The sequence below is a fragment of the Pyrgilauda ruficollis genome, unplaced genomic scaffold (assembly GCF_017590135.1).
Source record: "Pyrgilauda ruficollis isolate IOZ18807 unplaced genomic scaffold, ASM1759013v1 scaffold16, whole genome shotgun sequence".
In the NCBI taxonomy this organism is placed as follows: Eukaryota; Metazoa; Chordata; class Aves; order Passeriformes; family Passeridae; genus Pyrgilauda; species Pyrgilauda ruficollis.
The window spans coordinates 13,872,843-13,897,681 of NW_024514764.1; the positions used below are offsets into that span (position 1 = coordinate 13,872,843).

General features: G+C 50.6%; 1 protein-coding gene across 2 annotated transcripts in view; it reads left to right on the top strand.

Moving 5' to 3' along the window:
• RAB40C (RAB40C, member RAS oncogene family) overlaps nucleotides 1-21,478 on the top strand; it is a 36,774-nt gene extending 15,296 nt beyond the window's left edge. For both annotated transcript variants that reach the window (XM_041462534.1, XM_041462533.1), the window contains 5 exons: nucleotides 3,425-3,485; nucleotides 5,809-5,869; nucleotides 16,066-16,143; nucleotides 16,517-16,739; nucleotides 18,556-21,478. In XM_041462534.1, coding sequence (XP_041318468.1) covers nucleotides 3,425-3,485; nucleotides 5,809-5,869; nucleotides 16,066-16,143; nucleotides 16,517-16,739; nucleotides 18,556-18,836 — 704 coding nt within the window. In that variant the 3' untranslated portion in view covers nucleotides 18,837-21,478. The remainder of the gene's footprint in view (nucleotides 1-3,424; nucleotides 3,486-5,808; nucleotides 5,870-16,065; nucleotides 16,144-16,516; nucleotides 16,740-18,555) is intronic.
• The last annotated feature ends 3,361 nt before the right edge of the window (nucleotides 21,479-24,839 follow it).

A 24,839-nucleotide genomic window follows, 5' to 3' on the forward strand; every position in this document is an offset into this window, starting at 1 on the left:
TCAGGTGTCTGACATCAGGCTTGGTACAGCAGATCCCTCTGTGCCAGGTCGGCTCTCTGCTGCAGGAATGGGGCTGGGATGACATCAGTGTAAGCAGGAGTCTAAAGCAGGGCTGAAAAAATAACACAGGAGTTGGCCTGAATGCTAAATCCCAGAGAACAGCCCAGACTTGTTCTCTGAGCCTCATTTCCTTTGTTGCATCATGGTAATATCAGTCCAGAAAGAGAGATCAGTTGATATAAAATAGGCTTTAAACAAAAGTGTTTTCTTTTCCCCCAGCGTTGCTGCTGCGGGGCCGGGCAGGGCCGTTTCTCTGGGCTGCGTGTGCTGCAGGAGCACCCCGTGGTGGGGTTGGCTGCAGGAGCACCCCGTGGTGGGGTTGGCTGCAGGAGCACCCCGTGGTGGGGTTGGCTGCAGGAGCACCCCGTGGTGGGGTTGGTCCCTCCCTGTCAGGGGAGAGGGATCGGAGCCACCCCGGCAAAGCAGCGTCCATCCCGAAATAAGCTGTGCTTGGCTGTGAGCAGAGGTGATGCTCAGGTAGGGGAAACCCTGTCACCTGCAGAAAGGAAGTTCTAAAAACTTCCCTTAACTTGTGTCTGAGCTGCCTGAGATGTAAAGGTGGAGGGGCAGCCCTGGTATGGCTGTGGCCATGCACTGTCGCACTGCCAGCAGCCTCAGAGCGGAGGTGGCATCTAGTGGCTGCTGTGACCTTCTGTCCCCAGATCCCTGGGACAAGGAGGGAGCCAAGGCTGAACTTCAGCTGTAGGCTGGGCCTGGGAAAGGGAGCTTGGCTGCTCAGCTTCGCTGTGAGCTGTAAATGGGGGAGTGCCTTGGGCTGCAGCTCAGGACACAGTTGTGTGTTACTGGGACTCAGATATAAGGGGCCAGTACTGGTGTTCAGCACAGTGGTGAGTCCCATGATTGAGGCCACTTCCAAATTGATGCAGATTTTATCTCACCAGTGAGCCATGGGAGAGCTGTGCTTGTGAACTGCAGCCTGCTCAGTGCTAACCAGCTAAAATAACAGACCAAAACCAGGGTGTGCCTTTGAGCTGTTCTGATGCACTGAGTGTTTATGGAAAAGGGAAGCTGAAATTTTCTCCAAAACATTGCAGTTGTGCAGGTTTTTGTCTTTCATTAATGAGCTTGTAGGCAGGGTTTGCTCCATATACCTTTCCTAAATTCAGTCCTAGTCTCAGTTTGGGTGTTTGCACATTAAAAAGGGCAGTACTTTCTTTAGCCCATAACCAGATACCAGCTTGCTTTTAGCTGGACTGTGTGTGACCTCCTTGGGCCAGTGTGTGTAACACCCAAAGACTGGTGTCCCTCTGGATTAAGATATGTGGTGTAGTTTCAGATGAGCATGGATTATTTAAAGCATTTCTCTGGTGACCAAGTCATGAGTTTTGAGGACAGGGAACCCATGTTCCTCTGGGGAAGCAGGCTGGGCAGTTAGTGGGCGAGGAGCATAATGAAGACATCTGCGTATTTGACATTTCCATTAACAAGTTTCCTTCTCTTCCCAGTTAAGCTGAACCTCTCTCACTTTTAAAAGCTGTAGTCAAGCAATTTGTTTCAGCTCAGCAGTGGCATTTTTGGAAGCACGTGGCCTCCATGCCCTGAAATCTGTCCCTGTTCCCACCCTGTGGTGCTTTCATGTAACTGCTCCACCCGTGCACTGCGGGCACTGGGGGTGATGGGGACTCACTGCTGACAGGGAGCTCTTGTGCCTAAGGAGGGGCCAGAATCTCTGGGGATTTCGCATCTGAAACAGCAGTGGGCTTAATTAGCCCATTCCATTACAGCCCATCAGATCCTGGTTCGGGAACTGGCAGGGGAAGATGTCTGGATGCTCCCTTCTGGTAGCAGAGCAGCCTTACTCCCAACTACTCCTCGCCATCCCTGGGGATGAGGGAGATTTATGTCTGCCTGGAAATAAATACAGATCATTCACTTGTCTCTGGAGGAAGATAAAATGTAAACTGCCTATTTTCTGTGATACAGCACTGGAAATAGTTGGAATTTAAGATAATTATCTTTATTGCTTTTTATAGCACCCTATGAAGGCTGAAATCTAATTTGTTTTTCACTAACAGGGAACTCCTGTGGATGACTCAGAAAAATCCATTTGCTTTATTGACAGACTTGTCTGTTTGGTTGTCAGGGCAGTGTTCTCCTTGCAGGAAAAGGGAAATGCAGGTCATAACACAACAGCGTGGGGTTTTAATAGAGATTCAAAGTTTGATATCTGTTGGCAAGAAGAAAAACTAAAGTTGATGTAATTAGACTGAAGTGACACTGCTTTATTAAAAGGTTGTAAATTAGTTGATGCTTCAGTGGGTGTGCAGTAATGGTGCTCTGTGCTTTGTTTATGCAACTTGACTACACTTGAAGCTCATTAACAAGAGCTTGCTGAGAAGCTGCTTTTCCTGGGCACCTGGTGCCCCTTGGCTTTTGGAAGGAGGTGGGAGGTGCAGTTGTGCCTCTTGCGCTGTGCCTGGGGCTGCAGGGAATGCTGTGTTCCCTGTGCTTTGGGCCTGTTGCTTGCAAGGGGAGTTGTTTCTTTTCAAACTTTTCAGTCTGACTGTGAGACAGGCTCCCAGTTTTAACAAATTTCTTACGTATCTGAAGGTAGTGGACACCCCTTGTATGAGTTGCATGCCAGCACAGCTGGGTGTTGTGGTTTGGGGGGTTTCTGCTGCTCCAGTGCTGTGGCTCAATGAAAAGCAAAAGCAGATGTCTGTGCTGCCTCTCAGCCCTTCACTAGGGGGGAGTGTGTCCTGCCTTTACCTGGCCCCTGTTATCCACACCCCAGAGCTGCTCAGAAGAAGGGACAAAGCTTTCAACAGCCTTCCTGTGACCTCTCCTAAAATGCCCTGTGGCTGCAGGGAGTGGTGTTTGAGAAATGCTGGGACTGCAGGCTGATGTAGCAGAGATGTATCTAAATTGTTTCTGCCTGTTCACCCCCCACAAGTGTAATTTATCACTGCCATATGGGATAATGCTACAAATCACTGAATCGTGGAGTGACTTGGGTTAGAAGGAACCCTAAAGCTCACCTTGTTCCATCCCCTGTGCCATGGTCAAGGACACCTCCCTAGGTTTCTGTAAGCCCCATCCAACTTCTCCTACAGCTCAAGTTCTGAGAGGTTTAAAACCACAATGAAGAAGTCAGAAGCAATGTAGGGGTTAACTGTGTTTTCAGGCAGGAGGGGTAGAGCTCCACAGGCAGTCTTTGCCATGGAGCGGAAGTCTGTTCCTGTCAGGTCTCTGTAGCTCTCCTCAAAGAGGCAGCAGAGCAAGGAGGAGAAAACATCCCTTTAGGAAACATGAAATGAGAGCTCCATGTGGGCAGAGCAAGGTTCTTGTGCATCTCTGAAGATGTTCTCAGGGTTTGCTCAGCTTTTCATTGCTTTTCTTTCAGGAATTGACTACAAGACCACTACTATCCTGTTGGACGGCAGAAGGGTCAAGCTGGAACTCTGGTGAGTGTTTCTGAGCCTTTCTAACCCAAACCCTGGGAGCTCAGGCCAGGTGAGCAGGGACACGGGGCTGGGGGGTTGTTGTGCCGGGCTGTGGAGAGTGTGGACTATCCCTGGGGGTGTGGTGGGACTTCCTGGCTATTCTTGCCAGAAAGTTACTCTGGCAAACAAGATTCTTTTCTGTCAGTCAAGCAGCACAAACACCATGCTGCTCTTTTCTGGAATAGTCTGAATTCAGTCATTGTCTGTCATAACTGACCAGTTTCACTGTTACTGTGCACTTGAGACCCCACCTGTAGTTCTGTTATCCAGAACTCCTGGCACAAGAAGCACATGGATATGTTAGAAGAGGTTCAGAGAAGGCCCCCTGCCATGGCAGGGGTGGAACTGGTTGGTGTATAACATCCCTTCCAACCAAACTATAACATCATTCTATGTTCCCATACTGCTTTTGATCACTGAGGGACTAGTATTTTTTGGAAGCAATACTGGATTTTCCTGATATGCCAGGATGAGAAATAGAAACAAGAGAAGGAAAGTAGAAGAAAAAAACAGGTGAAACACTTGGTGCCTCAGCAGCTGGATATTTCTCAATGCCTTGAGTAGAAAATTGAAACGAGCAGTGAACAGACATCGCCACATCAGGGTAGGGTGAACCCCTGGAGAGCAGGACTGACTGGAGTGACCAGACCCTGGGACAGAGATGGGAGAACACTGCATGGGAGGAGTAACCCCTGTCTTATCTGTCAGCACCAGAGGGACAGCTGGAGTCCTTCTGGCTGGGCTTTGTCTAACTTACTGAGGAGCTGACACAGCAGTCTGTGGAGATGAAGGAGGAAGGGAAGGACAGGAAAGGTAGTCTGTCCCTACCCTGGTTTTTACACAGATCCAGGAATTAGGGAATGACACAAGTCCTAAAACATGGAATTAAATACCCCTTACAAATGCTTGGGTCCAGTAACAGGAATATTTGTAACATGTGTGAATTGTTAAATAGGAATGAAGTCCATGTTCTAAGCCTCAGTGACTGACTCTAGCATTGTGTAGTTTGGTGGTTTAATTACACCCTTGCACTTTGAAGCTGAATGTCCTCATTTTTCTTACAAAAAAGAACAGAAGCAGCTAATTTATCTCTTCTAGCCTCCATGTTTTTATGTGCCACTTGCTTTCTTGTCTCTCTTGTAAGATACCTATTTTAACATTTCAGTCCCAAGTGTGTAGTAACTTAGTGCTTCCCTCTTGAAACCATCTTTCTAGAATGTAATTCTTGAGCTGGAGAACAGCACAGAAACTGAAAATCTGATAACACTGATTGATGATGCCTTAGTGTGATCTTTTACCATTACTTACCCAGTATTTGATTGTCGAGGGAGAAGGACAGGTAAGCGCAGGCTGTTAGATTGATGTTCAGGATCCTACAAAGCTTTAGATCTGAAAAAATTACTGTCCTGCGCATGAGGTCAGTATGTTTTTCCTAGAGCTGCAAATCTGGGGCTGAGGGATTCCTCAGCCTTCTCAGTGATCATTAAAGTGTCTTTTATCCTGGCCCAGGGAATAGATTTGAGAAACACCATAATGTGTCTCTGATTAGCCTGACACATTTCAGTATATCCTGGTTAAATCAGAGTGCTGAACTCTGGTGTCTTGTTCCAGAAGGGCATTGAGAGGTGCTGGCAGTGTTGTCAAACTTAGTTGCACCTTATCCATACAGGACAAACTCTAGTGACTGAAAAGCCCCTTATTGTCACAGTGGTCTAGAAACACTGTACCCTACTCCTGATCCTCACCTTTCTGTAGGGTATATAGCCCAGGTCTGTCAGGGATCTGGGTATAAAGAGAAGTCCCTTTATTTTCGTTAAAATGTACTGGAAAAACAGGTGAAGCCTAGTGCAAGGCAATTTCTCCTCCTGTGAGTGGTCATACTTAAGTTTGCTGTTCTCCATGGCTGGGAGACCTCTGCAGACTCACTCTGACTTTGAACTCCTGTGGACTGAAGGGAACTAGGCAGAAAATTCTTTACCCAGAGGAGTAAAATGACTTATACCCTCACACATCATGTGGTAGTGCTGCAGCCCAAGGTTTGGGCTTGTATCTTCTCCATGGGAAGCACGATGACAGTGACAACCTGTACCCAAAGGTAGAGGTGTACCCACCGGTTCTTCCCCGGAAGAATCCACCATGCAGACAACTTTGGGTACCATGCACATCCTAAAGATCTGACAAGATCAACCCTGATTTCTATTTTATTTCTTTATGGCCAGTAGGAGATGTGCAGTATGGGAGTCAGGTCTCCACATGTCATAGCTGTAACTTTTCTGTGTTTTAGGGACACCTCAGGGCAAGGAAGATTTTGCACTATTTTCAGATCCTACTCCAGGGGAGCCCAGGTAAGTGCTGCTCTCAGGGCTTTGCTTTAACGTTGCTTTAATATTTGCTTTAACTTTAGGCTGTGTAAGTCTTTCCTGCCATGGTAGAGAGCTCTGAAAGGAATGCACTGATCACCAAAAGGATCTCTGTAGATGATAAGAGTCACTCAATGTTGTCGTGTTGCCTGGGATTCTGTTCTTATGAAGTGGTGGGAGAGAAGGGAGTGAATGGCAGAGTTTGCTAAACTCCTACAGAAAAGGTCTGTGCAGACAATGTTCAGTCTCAATTTCTAGAGGAGGGCTGAGAGGTCGTTAGAGAGAATGAGGCAATTCTCGCTCTAGATCTGCCTCAGCTTTAATGTGGGAGCTCCTACTTTCTGAGGTTTTTAAAATTTGTTTAAATATGGCACTGGCTTTCCCAGTGGAGTTCTTCCAGTCTGTGTTGCTTTCGAGTCAGTTCCAAAAATAGGGGTGGCTCCTACTTGCATGTTTGAGGCAGACTTGAAACTAGAGCAGCTCAATTGGAACGTAAAGTATGTGTGTTCCTCAAAACATGAGGCACAGTGTTACATTTTGAGTTTCTCCTTTGGGCCTCGCTCCAGAATAGCATCAAGATTCTCAACAGCACAAAAATCTTGTGGTCGTCTGGAAAATTGCTGTTTAATAGTGCTTTCTGACAGTCCTGCTGTTGTCCTTTTAGTAACATGGCAGGGTCCCTCCAGGATAAAGTTTACCTAAGTTAAATGAGTTACTTCATTTTCCTTATTGTTTTCAAGTTGGAAGCTTTGGAGAAAATTCCTCCTCTGTTAGACACTAGGAGTCAGAAGCTGTGTATCAGCCTCCTGAGCGGGCCAGTATCCTGGGAGGTTGCCAGCCTTTGGGAAATGTTGTACTTCTACTCAAGCTCTTACCACTCTTGGCTTTTTGCTCCTTGTATCTGTAGACCTTTGCTTTGCTAACTGGCAAAACCCATGTTGTTCTCCTTCTCTGACTTCCTGCAAATTCACTTGTGCTGTAGACATAGGAGCACCTCACCTGGAGTGTGCTGTTGAGATCTCCCCGTGTCCTGTTTATTCGTGTTAGTGCACATCTCTGGTGGTCTGGACGCTTTGAGGCAGCTCCTTTGAAGTAGAGGCCAATTTCCTGGTGCTTGCAGAAAAGTGCAAGGGTAGGAGAGTTGGAGTTCTGCAGTGGGAGAGTGCAGGATCTCCCGTTCACACGTTCAGTCCCGTGTCTGAGTTTCTTTCAGCTTTTGCATTTCATTTCTTTCAGCCTCTACGTTTCATTTTCTTTCAGCCTTTACTACTTTTCAGAAAAATCTGGAACCCCAATCACGTAATCACAGTTTGTATTGGAAGGGACCTTAAGGCTCATGTCATTCCAACCCCCTCCCATCTGCAGGGACACCCTCCACTAGACCAGTGTGCTCCAAGCCCCATCCAGCCTGGCCTTGAGCACTTCAAGGGATCAGGAATCCACAACCTCCTCAAGGAACCTGTGGGCTTGAGGCTATGTTGCTTCCCTCACCAGTTAGAAATGAACAGAACTGGTCACTGTGGTTTTCTGGTGACCACAGAACTCAGCTTTGGTCAGGCTCTTTCTAAGACCTGGCTGTGTCAGATGCTCAGATCAAACTGGGAATGAAAAGCAGCAACTACTGTGTCCAGGAATGTCACCTGGGAGCTTTTAGCCGTGTGTGCAGCCACTGTGCACAGTGGTTACTCCCCTTGGTGTGACTTGGGAGCTCCTCAGAGCAAGTGCTGTGTCTTGGCAGGGCTGCACCCTCAGAGCCTGAGCCCATATGCCAAACCTTGTACCTGCTGCTGCCACAGAGCAAACTGGGGCACAGGGCAAAGCTGAAATGAGCAGTGATGAGAACACTCCAGTTGGATGGGGAGAGAGACACACATCTGTCTGGACCCTGCATGGAGCTGTAAGGCACTGGTGCAGCACCTCCATGTGATTCCTGCAGCCTCTTCTCCCTGGACACTACATTTGGGTGCCACAAGGTGTCATGTACCTGGCTGCCCACAGGCTTGAAAGGGATTGATTTTCTCTTCCTTCCACAAAGTGAAGCTCTTGACCTTCTTCAGCTGTATTTATCAGTATTGCTGGAGGAGCTCTTACCTCAACCTCAGCAAGGTTTGCCTCATCCATCTCACTGGCTACCCCTCCCAAGGAGTGAGTCTGAGACAGTGAACTTCAGCCAGGCAGGGGGACCTCTAATGGGGATGCTTTATAGAATCGTGGAATCACTAAGGTTGAAAAAGCCCTCTGAGATCCTCGAGTCAAACCAGGAACTCAGCACTGCCAAGGCCCCAGCTAAACCATGTCTCTCAGCACGACATTCTACGTGGATTTTTTTAACATCTCCAGGGATGGTGACTCCACCAGTGCACTGGACAGCCTGTGCCAATGCCTGACTACCGTTTCAGTGAAGAAATTACCCCAAAATGCAATCTAAACTTCCCCTAGCACAACTTGAGGTTGCTTCTTCTCACCATGTCACTTGTTACCTGGGAGAAGAGACCAATCACCACCTGACTCCCACCTCCTTTCAGGAAGTTGTAGAGAGCAATTCACTGCTGAACGCTGGGGAATGGAGCTCACTTGCACAGTGAGGTGTAGCTCACACCTTTGCCTCAAGACTGCCCTCTGCTTGTGCAACAAATACCTTTTCCAAAGTGCTGTTGTGATGCCTTAATCCTGGTTGCCCAAACAGTCAATGCTTAAAAGCAGATAACCAGCCCTAAGGAGCAAGGCTGCCTTGGATGAGGAGAGGTAATTCCCAAGGGAAGTCTCTCCAGGCCCTCTGAAAGTGCCCAGGAGATGAGCACAGGGAAGGTGCCTCTTGAAAATGACTGGAGTCCTTGTACATCTCCAGGTGGCTTGGAGTAAAACTCACATTGTTTTCAGCAACAAGTGGTTGGCTCCCATGTGATGTTCCAGTGTTATTCCTGTATTAACAGGAATCCAGATACCGTGTCTCTAACTCACCACAACTTGCAGTGGAAGAAGAAAGTATCTAAATTTATACTCTGAGTGGTTAACCAAAGCAAGAGGACTGTTTGTTTTGAATAACAAATGCCTGTGTGACTGCAAGGATGGACTTCCAACACCTCCAGTTATTTTCAGTATGCAGAAACTGACTTCTGGCATGGCCTGAGCAAAAATACAGCATAACCTATGTGGTCTTGGCAGAGAAACACAGAGATGCTTCTGAGTTCTCTGATTTAGAATTACGGAATCGTTTGGGTTGGAAGGGACCTTAAAGCCCATCCCACTCCACCTCCTGCCATGGCAGGGACACCTCCCACTGTCCCAGGCTGTTCCAAGCCCTGCCCAGCCTGGCCATGGTCACTGCCAGGGATCCAGGGGCAGCCACAGCTGCTCTGGGCACCCTGTGCCAGGGCCTGCCCATCCTGCCAGAGAACAATTCCTTCCCAGTATCCCATCTAACCCTGCCCGCTGGGAGTGGGAAGCCATTCCCTGTGTCCTGTCATTTTATGCCCTTATCAAAGTTCTTTTGCAGTTCTTTTGGAGCCCCTTTAGGCTCTGGAAGGGGCTCTGAGGTGTCCCTGGAGCCTTCTCTTCTCCAGGTAAGCACCCCCAGCTCTCCCTGCCTGGCTCCAGAGCAGAGGGGCTGCTGCCCTTGGAGCATCTTCATGGGCTCCTCTGAACTGTTACAAGATGTCAACATCCCTCTCATGCTGGAGGCCCCAGAGCTGGGTGTAGTACTCCAGGTGTGGTCTCCAGGATGTATTCAGGGCTGTGTGCTGTAGTGGCTTCTTAATCGCTGTTGTTTGCTTTCCTTTCTACTGTCTTGGAATCATCAAACTTCAAGACTTCTGCTGTAGGAAGGCTGACACAAATCCCCTCGGAGGCAGGAGAAACAGCTTATTGAAACTAAAAGCCAACAGCTCAGGAAGAACAAATCCAGCAGAGAAAAGAGGTGCCGGCATGGGAAAAGCTCTGTTTGAAGTTCAGTGTGATATTTGTACAAGAACAGATTGGTGTAAACTGGCCTTGAGCACATTCATGCTGAGAATTTGTGGAAGGTTCTCACTGAGTAGAGGACTAAAGAGCTCAAGGGGAGCTTGAAGAGTGAGGTTCCAGAGAGGACTCGTAAAGGTTGGCTGTGAGAGCAGGAGGCTGGCTCAGCAACCTGGCAGCCCTTACCCAGGTCTGAATAGCCAGTGCTTAAGAGAATACTTGTTATGAAAAGTACCTCTAAGCCAGGGAAGCATGCCTGACTTTCCCACACACTATTGTTTCTCAAGTGTAGTGATAAAATTGAATTTTCTGAAGCAGACCCTGGAGAGGTTGCAACACGGAAAAACAGTCTCTGGACAGCAAGCAGACCTTCTTGGGAGTTCTTTTTTCCCTCATGGCACAGCCTGGTGCAGTGCTCAGGCTGAACTTCTGGTTGGTCCCTCCCCAGGGAAAGGACTTGAGTATGTTGATACCTTCCCCAGTTTCACCTCCACACCACTGGCCTGGGTCCCGAGCCATGTGACTTTCACATTCAGCAGGAACTTCTTCCTCTTGAAATTATCTGCAGTAAAACATCCTTGCTGCCCCTGATGAGCTGGCTTTGAGCAAGAACCAGCCTCTTCTTCCAGAATGATTGCCTCACGGTTTGCTATGAGGATCACAGGTCTCTTGCCTTTCTCCCTGCCCTGCATTAGCAGATCTGATCTCGTCAGGGACACAAGGAGCTCTTGGGCTCCAGCTTGTGGTGCTGGTGTGCCTAGGGCCCCTCTTCTTTTCTCTTGCTTGCCTAGGTGTTGAGTTTCCACTTCATTGCCTTCTCTCTTAGGATCTGATGGGCCAGCAGGTCCTGAGCACATCACTTCAGGGTCCCCTTTTGAGGCAAAAGAGGAGCATTTGTGTCTGGGATAGCACTGGCCTCCAGGCACTGATGGGGCAGGGGGAGTGTGCAGTCAGTCATGGTGACTGCAGGGCCGGGGAGGAGGCAGAGATGGAAACCAAGTAGTGTTGCACCCTGCAAAGCCAACTCAGGCAGTCTGGAGCTTGCTGTGTTGCAGAAGGATTTTATGTTAATTGTCACAGCATGGGGTACAGTGGAAAGTATTTAGTGTGCTTAAAGGTGCTGCAGAAATCTTTTTTGTTCTTGGACTCCTGTTCCTTTTCTGCTTGGCTTCTAGGTCTCAGTCATTCCAGCAGAGCTGGCTCGCTGATCTCGGCTGTTTGAGCAGCTGTGACTGTTCTGGCTGCTGTGAGCAAATGCAAACTGTTCCAAGAGTGATCACAGAGGGGAGAAAGAGCTGTGGTGGTGCTTCCTGGTCTAGCCAGGAAGAAGCAGTGTTAGGATCCTTCCTGATGTCCTCATATGCCAGCGATTTAAACTGTTTCTGAAAATGTGGCTTGCCAAACTCTTCCCAGACAGTGTGATAAAATGCTCCCATCTTGCAGCAAAGCTGCAGCCCTAAAGAAAAGATGAATATTGTTGAGTTCTGCTTAGGCAGGTGGTTTGAGGAGCTGCTGTTTATCCTCTTCAGGGCTTCTTAGTATGCAGAAAGGTGGTGGATTTTTGGCAGTTCAGCAGACTCGGGTGTAGATTAAGCCCTCCCTTGTGGCTTTTTTTGGTTACTACAAATACCTCACCTGCCATGGGTCATTTGGACAGGATTGTCCAGCTGCTGGAGGAGCCTGCCCTGCCTGTAAAATACTTATCAAAAGCTCAGTGATAAATACCCCCCACTGTTGGGAAGAGGTTTGGCAGCAGGATGTCACTGCCCATGAGCCAATGTCCGAGGTGCCAGCTGGAAAGCCACCATCAAATGGAGATGTGAAAGAGCAGGCAGGAGACAGAGTGTTCTGGTTCCTGTCAGCACTGGACCTTCTGTTTAAGGTTTATTTCATCCTGTGGGACAGAAAATTCACTCTGAGGGGCTCTTCAGCCTTCTTCAGCAACAGCTTTTTTCCATCAGTGGAGAATATCAGTAAGTGACACTTTCCTGGCCACCCCATCACCTGCCTGCATTGGGCTGAGGTCCTTGGCAGTTGTGCAAGTGTTCCTAGCAGCTTCTTGTGTGCAGAAAGCCCCTAAAGCACCTGGGAAGCCTTTTTAGACAAGCCTGCTTTGCACTGAGAGTGTGCAAGTTGATTTTCTCTTACCTTTAAAAGCTTTTTGCTTATAAACCTAGTCCAAACCTGCTGCAAGCAGGCAGAGATGATATTTCCCCACCACCACCTCAGTTACATGGACAGATCTTTGTGCAAGCTCCTGTTGGAAGCAAATTTGGGTTTTGGCAGAGTAAGTGTCCACATGTGCTGCTGGATACAATAACTGGTGGTCTCTCTGTGTTCCTTGTTCACTATGGGAAGCACTCATGTGGAAATTTCTGTCACTGGCTGCTGAGAGTTGTGCCATTCCCAGTAGTGTGGAACAAAACCAGAGTGGGAATGAACTCTGAAAATCCAACTGTGAAAAGACCTCAGATGGATCTGGGGATGAGTCCAGTCAGCTTCTAAAGACCCCAGATGGATCTGGGGATGAGTCCAGTTAGCTTCTACCTACACAGAAGCTGTAGGCAGACTGAGGAGGAAAAGAAGGAAGGCTCTTGGAGGGTTGTGAGGGGTCCAGGTCTCCTTGGTCTGAGAAGCTGAATGTGGAGCTTTTCACTCTGTACTGTGGGAACCTGGGGCACATAATGGTACAAAAGGGCTTTGTGAAACTGAAAATTGAAAGCTGTGAAGACAATAGGGTGTTGACAGCCATCTAAGCACTTAGAGAACAAATTAGGCTGCAAATGGGAAACTGTTCATTTGTTGAGTTGAGGAAATTAAAATTCTGTGCATGTTATTCTAAAGGAGACTCTTAAAAAGCCTGACAGATCTTACTTGGAACTATCTGCAGAGATGGAGCCAGCCCCCTCCTTGTGCACGGCTGAGTGCTGTTCTCTCTGGGGCAGAAATGGCAATGACAAAATGGATTTGGGATGCGTGCTCTGGAAACCTGGCGTCTGCAGCATGCCAGTGCTACTGGGAAGCAGTGTGAGGTTATCTGAAGCACCAGGAGCTGGCCAGGGGTTGAGCAGCCTTCTTCCTGCCCCTGCTGAGCTGCAGCACAGCTGGGCTCCATACCCAGCTGGGCAGGACAACCGGGGATGGAGCAAGGCAAGGGCAACTTGGCCTTCGTGTCTTCTGACCTTTGAGAAGCTTTCCTGGACAATCTAAACGTGTGTGCTGGAGCCATGGTGTGGCCTGGAGGCTCAGCTGGCAGACAAAGGGTCATGTTTTGCATTTAGAAATCATGGTCTTGACCTTCTGCCCTGCTGAGAACATTAGGGGTGTGTGTTTTTGCTGAAGTTTTATCCTTATTCCTATTCAAAGAAGATCCAGGCAGAGACTGCCAGCAAGCTTAAAAACTGTCTCCTCCTGAGGCATATTCCTGGCAGAAATAATCGTCACAAACTAGGTCTTGGGTCTGTTTTTCTTGGCTGAAGGAACTTGTCAATCCAGAAAAGAAGCAAGTAGACTTTATTTATCTTGCTGGCCATTTGTGTTGGAAGGGGCTCATCAAACCCTTTGCTTCGTTATTTACTGACTCTCATTAATTCTCACACAGCCTTGGAAGCTAGAAATCAAAACAAATAGAGGAAAAAGTAAAACTCAGAGTCTTCTTTTTTTTTTTTAATATGCAATTAAAATATGATGTATCCTGCTAGTAGGTATTCCAGATTGGGTCCTTTAGAAGCAGTATCTTTGTTTTTTTGGGATTTGTGTTTTGGGATTTTTTAATTATGGAAAATCATTACTTCCTACTTATTTTTCCTCTCTTTATTAGGAGAAACTGATCCTTTTCTCCTCCAAAACAAAAACAACCTCAATTTCTTTTGATTATGAAGTTTTTAGACTGTCCTAAAAATGAAACTACACAAAATTACAAACTAAGTAGGAGCTCCAGACTTTCCTTCAAGGAAACTGAAGATGTTTCCCCCATCCCACAGATGCTTCTGCCATTATGTAAACTCACCTTCAGATCCTACAGAACAGCATCGAACCCAGACTTTGAGGGGCTTTCTCTTTGTGTTGGACTGTCAAACATGAAGCCAACCCATCTGGCTTGCCTTTTGTGCCCTCTGCCCTTCTATTTTTGTGCATTTGAGCCTTTCTGTGGGGGTACAAATGCAGATGTGGAGATGCTGGAGGACCAGCGAGGACAGAAAAAACAAACTTCACCTGAAGAGTGACTGCCTGGCATAGAAGCAGTGGGCAGTGAGGCTGGGGGTACAGCTCAGTAATCAGAATTGTTCTACAAGGAAGAATCGGAATTGTTATAAAATTATAGAATTGGTCAGGCTTTGAGAGCTGCTCATTCCAGAAGAGCTGAGAGGGAGGCAGACAAGGTCGAGGCACACCCAGTGCATTCCAGGAACAGCTACTGTTCCATGAGGGGGGAGCAGTGCTAGTGCCAGCTGCAGATGTGACTTTGTTATGAGGATTCAGGTGCCTTTGTGGCCCAGATGCCAGTTTGTCATTCCTGTGTGCTCCACATTTCATGTTAATGATTTTTTATTGTAAATTTGAGGTATATCATACACAGAGCTTCTGCACAGGCTCCTCTCAGTTCACCACAGGGGCTGGGAGCAGCAAAACTGTAAAGCTGGGGTTTGGGAGGACTGGGCAGCTTGTGTTTCCCATCTGTGTAGCACACCTTCCATTTCAGTGGGCAAAGGAGCAGCTCCACTGGTACATGAGAGTGCTCCATGGTCCCTGACTCGTACCAGGGCAGATGCTGGGAGTGTCTGAGCTCTCTCCTTCCCTGTGCTCAATCCAGGCCTCTCATAGAGAGGACTGGGCTGAAAGCTGAGACCTTCCTTTGCCAGTTTAAGATCTCTGCTAATGCTGGGGCTTTGCTGTAAGGGATGGCTGTTCCTGGAGGATACCCCTGATTCAGGGAAGGCTGATTCTGCAGGATCTGGTGCTGGTTTGGTTTGCCCTTAGTCCTGCTGCTGCTGCGTTCCCTTTCATCCAGCGCTGCCTTCCCAGCTGGGTTCCTCCTCTCTCAGCACAGCATCATCTCCTCCTCCCTAGTTCCCATTCCAGGCATCTTGTACTGAGATTTTGCCAAGTCAGCTTGGAGTGCCTGTTGTCACTTGGAATGTCCTTTATTGCAAAGAAGAGTGACAGGAAGTCAGAAAAATAATGGGAGGGTTGCAGAGAGGCTCTGCTGAGGACAATTCTATAAATGCTGTCTGTGCCCAACTGGTACCAAGAGAGGCAGCTCCTGACTCATGTGCCTGAAGGGCCAGGCACAGACTACTTTCCTTGTGTCTGTCCTCAGAAATACTCAGATTCAAGAAAAGCTCATTTGCTGGGAGATGCTGTGGACCTGAGTGGTGGCCAACAGTCTGGCCATGCTCCTGGGTCCTGCCAGCCTGGCTTGGGGTGAGGTGGAGACTCTTCAGAGCTGCTCCTTGTCTTTCCTGCCTTGAGTCATGCCTGTGCTGCTGCCGGCACCGTGTGCTGCACCCACCTGAGGAGGTGACTGGGAAGCAAGTCATGGATGTGGGTGGTGTTCAGGGACAGTGGATGTCAACCTGAGGATACTGTAGGTACCTCTGGCCTGAAGAAAGCGTCCTCTGCCAGTGTGGCAGTGACAATGAGAAACACCTTCAGTGAAGTCTGGATGGATCCTAGTCCTGAGAGCTCAGTCTGTGGAGATACTGTGGTGCTTATCAGCATTATTCATCTTCTTCTGTGTCAGCAAAGGGCTCACAGTCACACAGGTTCTGGAGTAGAGGGGTGTGCTTGAAAATTCCTTCCTGTCCTGCTGCCACCTCACCACCGACTTCAGCTGTTCTGTGTAAGGGGATAGAGAAGAAGGTGTATTTGTGCCTCAGCAAGTTTGTATCAAGAGTTGTGACAGGAGAAAGGTGTGTTTTGCTCCTCCAGACAGAGCCACCAAGGCAGTTCCTCCTCCTGTGTAGAGACTGCAACTTTGGAAATTATTTGGTGGATGGATACCAGAGCCAAAACAGGAGTAAAACGTTCCCTAATGACCTGGGACTGCATTAGCACAGCCCTGTTGTCTCAATTTTTGCCCTATCAGCACACAGTGCAGCTGGAGCAATGTTCTGTCCCTTTGCTTCTTGGTTTCTGCGTGTGGGGGTCTGTCAGGGGTGTCCTGCCCCTTTTACGTTGCCTACTATGAAACTTCCTGATTGCTTCTGGTTGTCTTCTACCAGGGAATTCTCTTGGTGTACGACATCACTAATCGCTGGTCCTTTGATGGGATAGACCGATGGATAAAGGAAATAGATGAGGTAAGTGAATGGAGGAACATACACAGCGATCTGTAGCAGAGACATGGGGAGGTATCGCCCAAGGTGTTACCTGACATGGGGACAGGAATGGCTCTGCTGTGGAGGGGACATGATGGCAGTGCAGTCGTAAGTGGAACTCTGTGTACATCTGGAGTAATAGGAAATGGCTCAGGAATGGTCAAGAAAGACAGGAAAGTTCCCTCAGAAATTAATGGACTGAGAGGTGACAAATTAGTTGTCCCCACCACACAGAGGTGCTGCTGGGCAGTCCCTTGGCCACAGAGCAGCATCTACTTCTTTTCCCTTACTGCTGTTGCAGCTCAGCAGAATGCTGGGTGTAGCCATGATTGCTTCACTTCTTTCCTTGTTGCAGCACGCCCCAGGTGTCCCTCGGATCCTGGTGGGAAACAGGCTGCACCTGGCCTTCAAGCGGCAGGTGCCGACGGAGCAGGCGCGCGCCTACGCCGAGAAGAACTGTATGACCTTCTTCGAGGTGAGCCCCCTGTGCAACTTCAACGTCATCGAGTCCTTCACGGAGCTGTCCCGCATCGTCCTCATGCGGCACGGCATGGAGAAGATCTGGAGGCCCAACCGAGGTCAGTGGGCAGGAGGGTGCTCCAGGGGGGAAAGTTTGGGATCACGTGGAGCCCTGGGGCTGTGGCTGCCCAGGTGGGAGGTGTGGAACTGTGGGAGCTGCGGAACTGTGGGAGCTGCATCCACCAGACGTGGAGAAATGCCTCGGGCCACACAAGCTGAAGCTGAGCCAGGAGCTGCCCGTGCTGGCGTGGGGATGGGCAGCTCCAGAGGGCAGTTCAGCATGTCTGGGACCTGAAGTGCTCTGGGACATCCTCTGCCTTTCCACTTAGTCTGAATGAGGCTGAGGGCAAGTAAGCTCCCACATTGAAAGTACTTCAATCAAACAGCTGTGTAGGACAAATCCAAGTGTAAGCACCTCACTCCTTGCCCTTGCCTGAGCCTGTCTTCTTCATTTTGGAGGGAAGCAGAGTGTGCCCAAAGAGCTGAAAGGGACTAAATCTCATCCCTGCTGTCAGCATGTAGCAGTGGGCTGGATTATTCCATATATCCAGGCATGTATGCCACAGGGAGGGAAACCACAAGCAGATTCCATGTTATGTCTCAGCCTGTTGAATTTGAAGCAGAATAATCTCACTTCCCACATTATTCCTGGCTGGAGGCAGTGTGTCCCACTGCAGTCTGAGCAGCAGCAGATCTGTGTTCCTGGAGTGACCTGCTCTCATATGGACCTTCAACCCCTGCTCACTGGGGTGAGAAAATCCTGTTTGCCAGCCCCAGTCACCAGATTTTCTGCCGGGGCTCCTATCCCCAACCTGGCTGCTGTGCCGTGGTCTGCAGGTCACAGAGGGATGGTGGGCAGGGACTGGGCTGAATGCACAGACCTTTCCTGAATCTTTTCCAGAGGATTTGTGGCTGCAGACTGCCTGCTTGGGAAGGGAAAGGGCAAAAAGAAACAGCCTCAAATTGTGCCAGAGGAGGTTTAGATTAAACATTATGGGAAATTTCCTCACAAAAAGGGTGGTCAGGCACTTAAACAGTGCCAGGGCAGCAGTGGAGTCACCATCCCTGGAAGTGTTCAATAAAAATGCAGATGTGGCACTTGGGGACATGGTTTAGTGGAGGCATTGGCAGTGCTGGGGGAATGGTTGGACTCGATGGTCTTAGAAGGCCTCTCTAACCGAAATGGTTCTGTGATTCCACGAACGGGGGCTCCCTAGCAGGGAGTGGGGATCTGCCTGCTCGGAAATGGCAGCGTGGCTTTGGCAGGCAGGAGGATAACGAGTGCCCTCGTGTGGCCCCTGGCTGGGAATTCCCCGGCAAGGAGAGGGACTTCCCAAGGCAGGCTCACATGGTGCAGGCTGAGCTGGGAGGATGCTGGGAAACTGGAACGGGCAGAGTGGTGTTCTGAGTGTTCTGGCTTGTTGGGGTCTCTGTGGCCTGGGGGTTCTGCAGAGAGCTGCCCCCTGAGCAAATCCCAGCTGACACTGTCCTGTTTCAGGACTTGCTGACCCTGTTGCCTCTTTCCCAGGCATGTCCTGGTTGCCAGAGGATGGGCTGAGAAGCCAAATGTCTGTCAGGAACGTGAGCCAGGCTCTGCCAGCCCCGGTGCTGAGCAGAATAGGGCTGGCAGTGCCTAACCCTGTGTTCACACCAAAGCTGGTGTCTGGCAAAGCACAAACATCCAACAGCAAAGCTCACCTTGATTTCCCAAGTTTCTGTCCTAAATATCCTGCTCCCTCCTCCCAGCTCCTGTGCAATCATTATTGACATATCTCCCTGAGGAGCTGGAGCTGTGTAGTGTAAGGAATAGTTGTGGGGGAGGAACAGCCCAGGAGATCTCCTGGCCCTTGACTGTGTGGTGCTTTCTCCCCGCAGTGTTCAGCTTACAGGACCTGTGCTGCCGAGCCATCGTGTCCTGCACCCCGGTGCACCTCATTGACAAGCTTCCCTTGCCTGTCACCATCAAGAGCCACCTGAAATCCTTCTCCATGGCCAACGGGATGAATGCCGTGATGATGCACGGCCGCTCCTATTCCCTGGCCAGCAGCGGGGGCGGGAGCAGCAGCAAAGGGAACAGCTTGAAGAGATCCAAATCCATCCGGCCGCCCCAGAGTCCCCCACAGAACTGCTCACGCAACAACTGCAAGATCTCTTAGCAGGACGGGCACCCTGAGCTTCTGTCGGATCCATGCCCACCCGCCGATGTACAGCTGTTTGCACACTGAACCCTTTTCCACTGGATCCTTTCAGATGGGCCACGGTTGCTTTTCCAATGGCACGCACAAGCGTTAGGAATGTGCTCACGTTTTGGCTTGGCATAGGAAGAAGCATGGTGCCGGCTGGATCCCGCAGCGCTGGCGGGGAGAGGATCTGCCAAGTGACCCTCCAAGAATGCTTTGGGCTTTGCCTCTTGGCCTGGGGTGGAAAATTCAGCAGCTGCCGGGTTAGGGAGGGGGGAAGGGGAAAAAAAGCTCATCCAGTCTCAATGGAGCAATGGATTTAATGGAAGATTTGAGAGGCTTAAGGGAGTAGGCAAGGAGAGTCTGTGCTGCAACTTTAACTCTTGGCCTCCTGAACAGATTGCTGGTGCAGTAGTGATCCTTGGATGTAGACAAAAAGGGACAGGGGACTAATGACAGTTTTCACCAGGATGTTAACCTTCTGTTGCCAAAAAAACCAGAAAACAAGGCAAGAGTTGGCCAATTGGAAAGGGGAAGGCAGCACTCCGTTCGCTGCCTTCACTTATTTATGTAAATATTATACATATATATAAATATCTCTTGTTTTTTAAGGGTTTTTTTAAGAAGCAGTCAGGGAAAATTTTATGCAGCCATGTAAATACAAGCACTGGATTGACTTTCCCAGTGTCAGCAAAGGGGACAAGTGGAGGATTTTCCAATGAAAACACATAAATGCTTTAAGAGACTTTCCCTCACCTCTGGACTCATGCTGGTGCTTTTAAATACTACATGTGCAGAAAAAAAGGACGATTGGTGTGGAACATGCCCCAAGCTGCTCTATTCCTATCATTCACTAGAACCTGTGAATGCTGAAGGCAGGGTGGGATGGCAGTGCATGGAGAAGCAGAGCAGTGAGGCCAGGGTCCTAGGGGGTCGGAGTGTTTTGGCAGGCAGGAGGAAGAGGCAGCTCTGGGGTCAGACTGAGGCCTTGCTCACTTTGTGCTTTCTCACTGGGGATTTGGGAGCAGGCGGTGGAAGCATTGTGCCTAAAGCAGACGAAAAATGCTGAATTTTGTCCCTTATTGTTGCAAAGTCTCATCCATTGCTTCTAGTGCCCTCCATCCATGACAGCACCACATGTGACAGCTCCTGGATCCTGGCTGCTTCCAGCTTTGCTTTCCCAAAGATGCTGCCTGAGCTCACGCTGCTGTGGCTCCTCCTGGATGAAAGTGGGCAAGGACAGAAGTGGCTTTTCCCACTGGAGCATGAAGGAGCAGGGACTAGGAAGGTGGAAGGTTGGGGTGAGGAAATGGCGATCTCCAGGTCCCTCAGTGGCAAAATCACTTGGCTCTTGGAGCAATCCCAGATTGGAAGAGCAAACTGCTTTGCTCCATGGCATGGCTCCTGGATCTTGGAGGGGCAATAGCTTGGGATGGATCTTCTGACAAGCAAGTGCACCTGCCTCTCTGGCTTTGTTCCACAGCTGATCTGTGCTGGAAATTCACCTGCAAGCTGAGAAATAGCACCCAGCCCTTATCCCAAAAGCTAAGGGAGCCTGGCAGTGGGGCTGGGCTATGGTGGCAGGTTCTCATAGGTGGCCAGGGTGTGTAGACTGTGATAGCGTGGTAGCAAGTGAAGTGTACAGTGCTGCCATCTCCTCCTGGGATCGCTTGCTCTGCTCCCCCTTTCCAGGCAGCCTGGGGCACCGCATGGGCAGAATGAAGCCGCTGCAGTGGCCGACGGACCCGCTGTGTCCAGGCAGCAGGGACAGGAGGGACGCATCCCCCTGTGGGGACACCACGTCCCTTGCTCCCAAGCCGACCTGGGGGGTGCCGGAGGCTTCCCCCTCCCCTCCCTGCAGAGCACAGCACAGGCAGGTCTCTTGGCTCGGTTCTCTCGTGCTTTATCACCCAGCTCAAGTGAGCGAGGACAGAATTAAACCCCAGGCAGGTGGAGGGGGAGAGGAATCCTTTGAAGGGGTGCTTTGGCTCAAGAGCAAAGCCGCAGCCGGGCTGTCCTGGTGGCACGAAGGCCAGGGGATTTGGAGAACCTGTCTGGATGGCTGGCACCTGTTTCCCATCACTTAACACGCAGCAGAAGACAATCGCTGGCTCAGCAGCACAGGGATATACGGCCAACAGGTGACCGGCACCGCCAAGGGCAGGAATCACCCCGGGCCCGGCGCCGGTGTGTGGGACGAAGAGGGAGAAAGGGATCCTTCCTGGAATCACCAAGCTGCTGCATGTCTCAAAACTCACTGTACCTCTGCTTTGGTTTGGCTGTGCCACATGTGCCACCTCCCCATGCTGTTTCCCTGTGGTTGGTTTAGATTTTGTCACCCTGTAAAGTCTCACAGATCCTGTCTGGAGTGGGGATGGAGGATTTCCCTGGAGTGATTGCCCAGCAACAAACTTTTTTTATTTTTTAATTTAAAAGGAAAAGATTCTTGCATCTGGTGTCAACACTAGTCTGTAGCTGCTCTCCAACACTTGTACCATTCCTGAGTTGGGTTTTTTTTGGACTATCCTTTTATTTTTTTATTCCTTTGTACAGTCAGTGTTGTTTAACTGATTCTACATGGTTTTGTTTTGTATAAATTAAAGTCTTTTTGTTTGTTTTGAACTACCAATTGAAAAGAGGAGAAGTTGTATCCGTTTTTGTGTGGGCTCAGAAGGGGTGAAAGGGAAAAAGCTGGTGTTTTTGCCCATGCCTGGGATTTGGGACTGTTTGTGTTACAGGTGTATATTCCCATTTCTAGGTCATCCACAAAATAACTTGAATTATTTTCTGGGGAGCCATGATTCCTGCTCTGTAGATGCAGAGGATAAATCTGTTCTTGATTCTCACAGAATCACTGATGTGGGGTAATGGAGCCCTAAGAAAACACAAACTCATCTCTAACAGGGCTGGTCCTGTAGGTGGCTGGAGGAAGCCACGCTCTCCAACAGTTCACCAGGAATTGTGCCCAGTCCCTGCTCCACAGGGCAGGACAAGTACAGTCAAACCCTAAATCCCTTCTTTGGATCTGGATGATCCTGTGGGAGCAGCAAGTGCTGTGGCAGACCAGACTGGAGCAAGCTGAAAGCCGTCCTGGGACAAATGGGACTGAAAGGGAGAGGATGCTGCAGGGAGCTCGGAGCACCAGTGTCACACCAGAGTGGCCTTTGGAGGTACCAGGAGCCCCAGAGAAGGGGCATTTGATCCTGGGCTGGAGGGAGACTTCTTGTCTGATCCCCTTCTCCCAGCCCACCTCCCCTTGACCTCCCTTTTCCCCTGCCTTCTCACTTCCCTAGGATCAGATTTTCCACTTCGTACCAGACTGGCCACGCTTGTTTTAACAGCTTAAGTAGTAATTGCTGGGGCTGGGAGGGGGCAGGGGAAATGAGATCGTGTCTGCAGCCTGGAAAACCCTGGAGCTAAGGTGAAAGCCTGGTCAGGGAAGAGTCACACAGCCCTTTTTTTTCCTCTTTTTCTTCAGGGGGTTCTGGAAGTGTCTGTTCCCTCTCCCAGGGCCGAAACAAAGGCTGTGTGTGGTTTCAGGTGGGGTCGGGACAGCCGGAGCCCATTACGGCGGAGCAGCGGGGGCTGCGGGGCCGCAGCTGTCTGCCTGGGAAGAGCTGGGCAGGAAAACACTGCACAGCCTGAGCGGGGTGGGAAGGCTGCGAGAGCTTCAAGGCTCTCTGCTCCTCCAAGAAAGGAGGGAGCAGGTTGCTCTGGGATGATTCAGGTCTTTGGTCACTGAGTGTGTTTCTCTGCACTCATCTTTCTGATGTGAGGTTTCTTGGGTTGGTCCCACTGTCCCACACAGGCTTCGAAGAGGTGGTGACCTTCATACAACTTGCAAGATTTTTGGAAATGAGGGTGCAGCTGCCCATGGGTGCCTTGGAGGGGCAGGAGCCTGCTGGGTGCAGCAGGTTCTGGGAGCAGGGCACAGCACCCTTTCCTCCAGGACACAGTGCTGAGCCAATTCCTTGTCTTGGAGAGAGAAGATGAACTATAAAACCCTCATCTATGTCCGGGATCTTTGAAAGTGACCCAAAAATCCCTGTTCTAGGGTGCAGTTGATGCCTGGACACATGGAGGTGAACAGCTGAGAACTATTGAGATGGTGGAATTTCTGTGGGCTTGGTCAGGGTGGGAAGAGTTGCTTTGTCGTTCACCTTCAGCTGAAGAAGCACTAAAAGAGGCTGGGTGGGGGTCCCAAGGTGTGGGTGAGGATTTCCAGTTGTTGGGAGCTGCTTTTCTAGCATGCAGCAGCTGCCATTTCTCCATCCAGCCTTGCACCACTGTGATGAAGGTTCCTGGCTTGTCCTTGCAGCTGCTGATCTTAAGAGCACAGGCATGAGGCACTTCAGGCTCCGGTGTGAGACACCTGCCACCCTCTGGCACTGCTCCTCTGGGTGTGGAAAGGGGCAGTGGGGCAAGAACCAACCCAGAGCCTGGCACTGGCATCATGCTGTGACCACACAAGCTCAGACGTGGGTATGGGCAGAAGTTGGGCTCCAGGTCTTGTTTGCCCTTCCCTCCTGCACCACCGCCTTGGAAGGACCCTGGGACACCCCAAAGTGGCCGTATGCTTCTGGGCTGCAGCCCTGGGGACCAAGGTGCCATGCATCTGCCACGTTGCTTCCCAGCTGGAGTTTGTGGGTTTGTGGATCGGGGATCTCCAGGCAGTGAGTGCCTGGGGCCGGCTGGGTCGGTCTGGGGCTTTCAGGCCGCCAGGGCATGGAAGGTACAGGCCCTGGCAGCTCCTGGCTGAGCTAGCCTGATGCAATTCCCTGTTTGTAGAACATCAGCCTCCCCATGAGTGTCGCAGGGCAGCGTAACCTTCCCTCAGCATATGCAGCTGGATGGACCCTTGGGTGCCTGCTTGGCTGAGGAATGGGATTCAGGGCACAGCCATGGGACACGCTCCAGCCCTCCATGCATGGTCATGGCCAGTTGGTGACAGACCTGGCTGTGCTTTGGGGTTTTGGGCCCTGGGGAGCCCCAGAATCACCGTGGGCAGTCCAGAGCCACAGCAGTGCAGCCGTGTGCTGGCAGGCAGGGAAGGGGCAGGGGTGGCCGGTCACAGCACTGTGTTGGTGCTACTGGCTGGACATCACCGTGCCAGAGCATTGTGCAGAGCCTGCTCACACCAGCATGGGGGTGTTGAGGGTCCCCCGACCTGGACTGGGGCAAAAGGGCTTCCCCAAGGAGCCACAGATCACCCCCGCTCCAAAAAATAAAAACAACAACAAAAAAAAGGAAAGGGCTCCCATCGGATTTTTTGTCCTCTCCACTACGTGATCCCCAAGAGGGGAGAATGGAGGTGCTGAGCTGCTCCCCGGGGCAAAACGCCTTCGGGTTTGCTGTTTCACAGGGGCTGCAAACCCCCCTCAGGATGGTGGTTCTCACCAGAGCCGGAAGAGTTAATGCTCCCAAAATGCCATTAAATGTTCCTGCTGCAGGTCAGTCTCCATCGGGGATTAGGGGGATCTGGCCTGGGAGCCGGGGCCGGCTCCTGCCAGCTCTGGGCTGGTGCGGGACGTGCTGGTTGAGCCCAAGCACAATGTGCCGGGGTCTGGTGTGGCTCAGGAAACATCCTGGCTGTAAATCATCGGGGAGGAAGGGCTGGGAGCCCCAGGGGGCTGGGGGAGTCCCTTCAGGGGGGCTGGGTGGGCACCCACCCCGCCAGGCGAGACACTGTCCTGTGCCAGCAGCACGGCGCTCGTGGGATGCGGGCTGGAAAGCAGCGATGGATCCGTGCCGGTGTCCTGCTCCCGGCCACCCTCGGCTGTGGTGCCGGTGGGTGCCCAGAGATGCGGTGCGGGTGAGGGACCCCCGGGCCAGCCGGGTCCCGGCCGCCCTCAACGTGGGCTCCGCGTACCTCCCGCCGGCCGCCCCGTCCGAGGGGACCGCAAGCTCCGGCTGTTTTCTCATCCTGCAGGAATTCGGCTCCGTGGGCCGGGCGGGTTTTTGTGTGCGGCACCCCCCCCC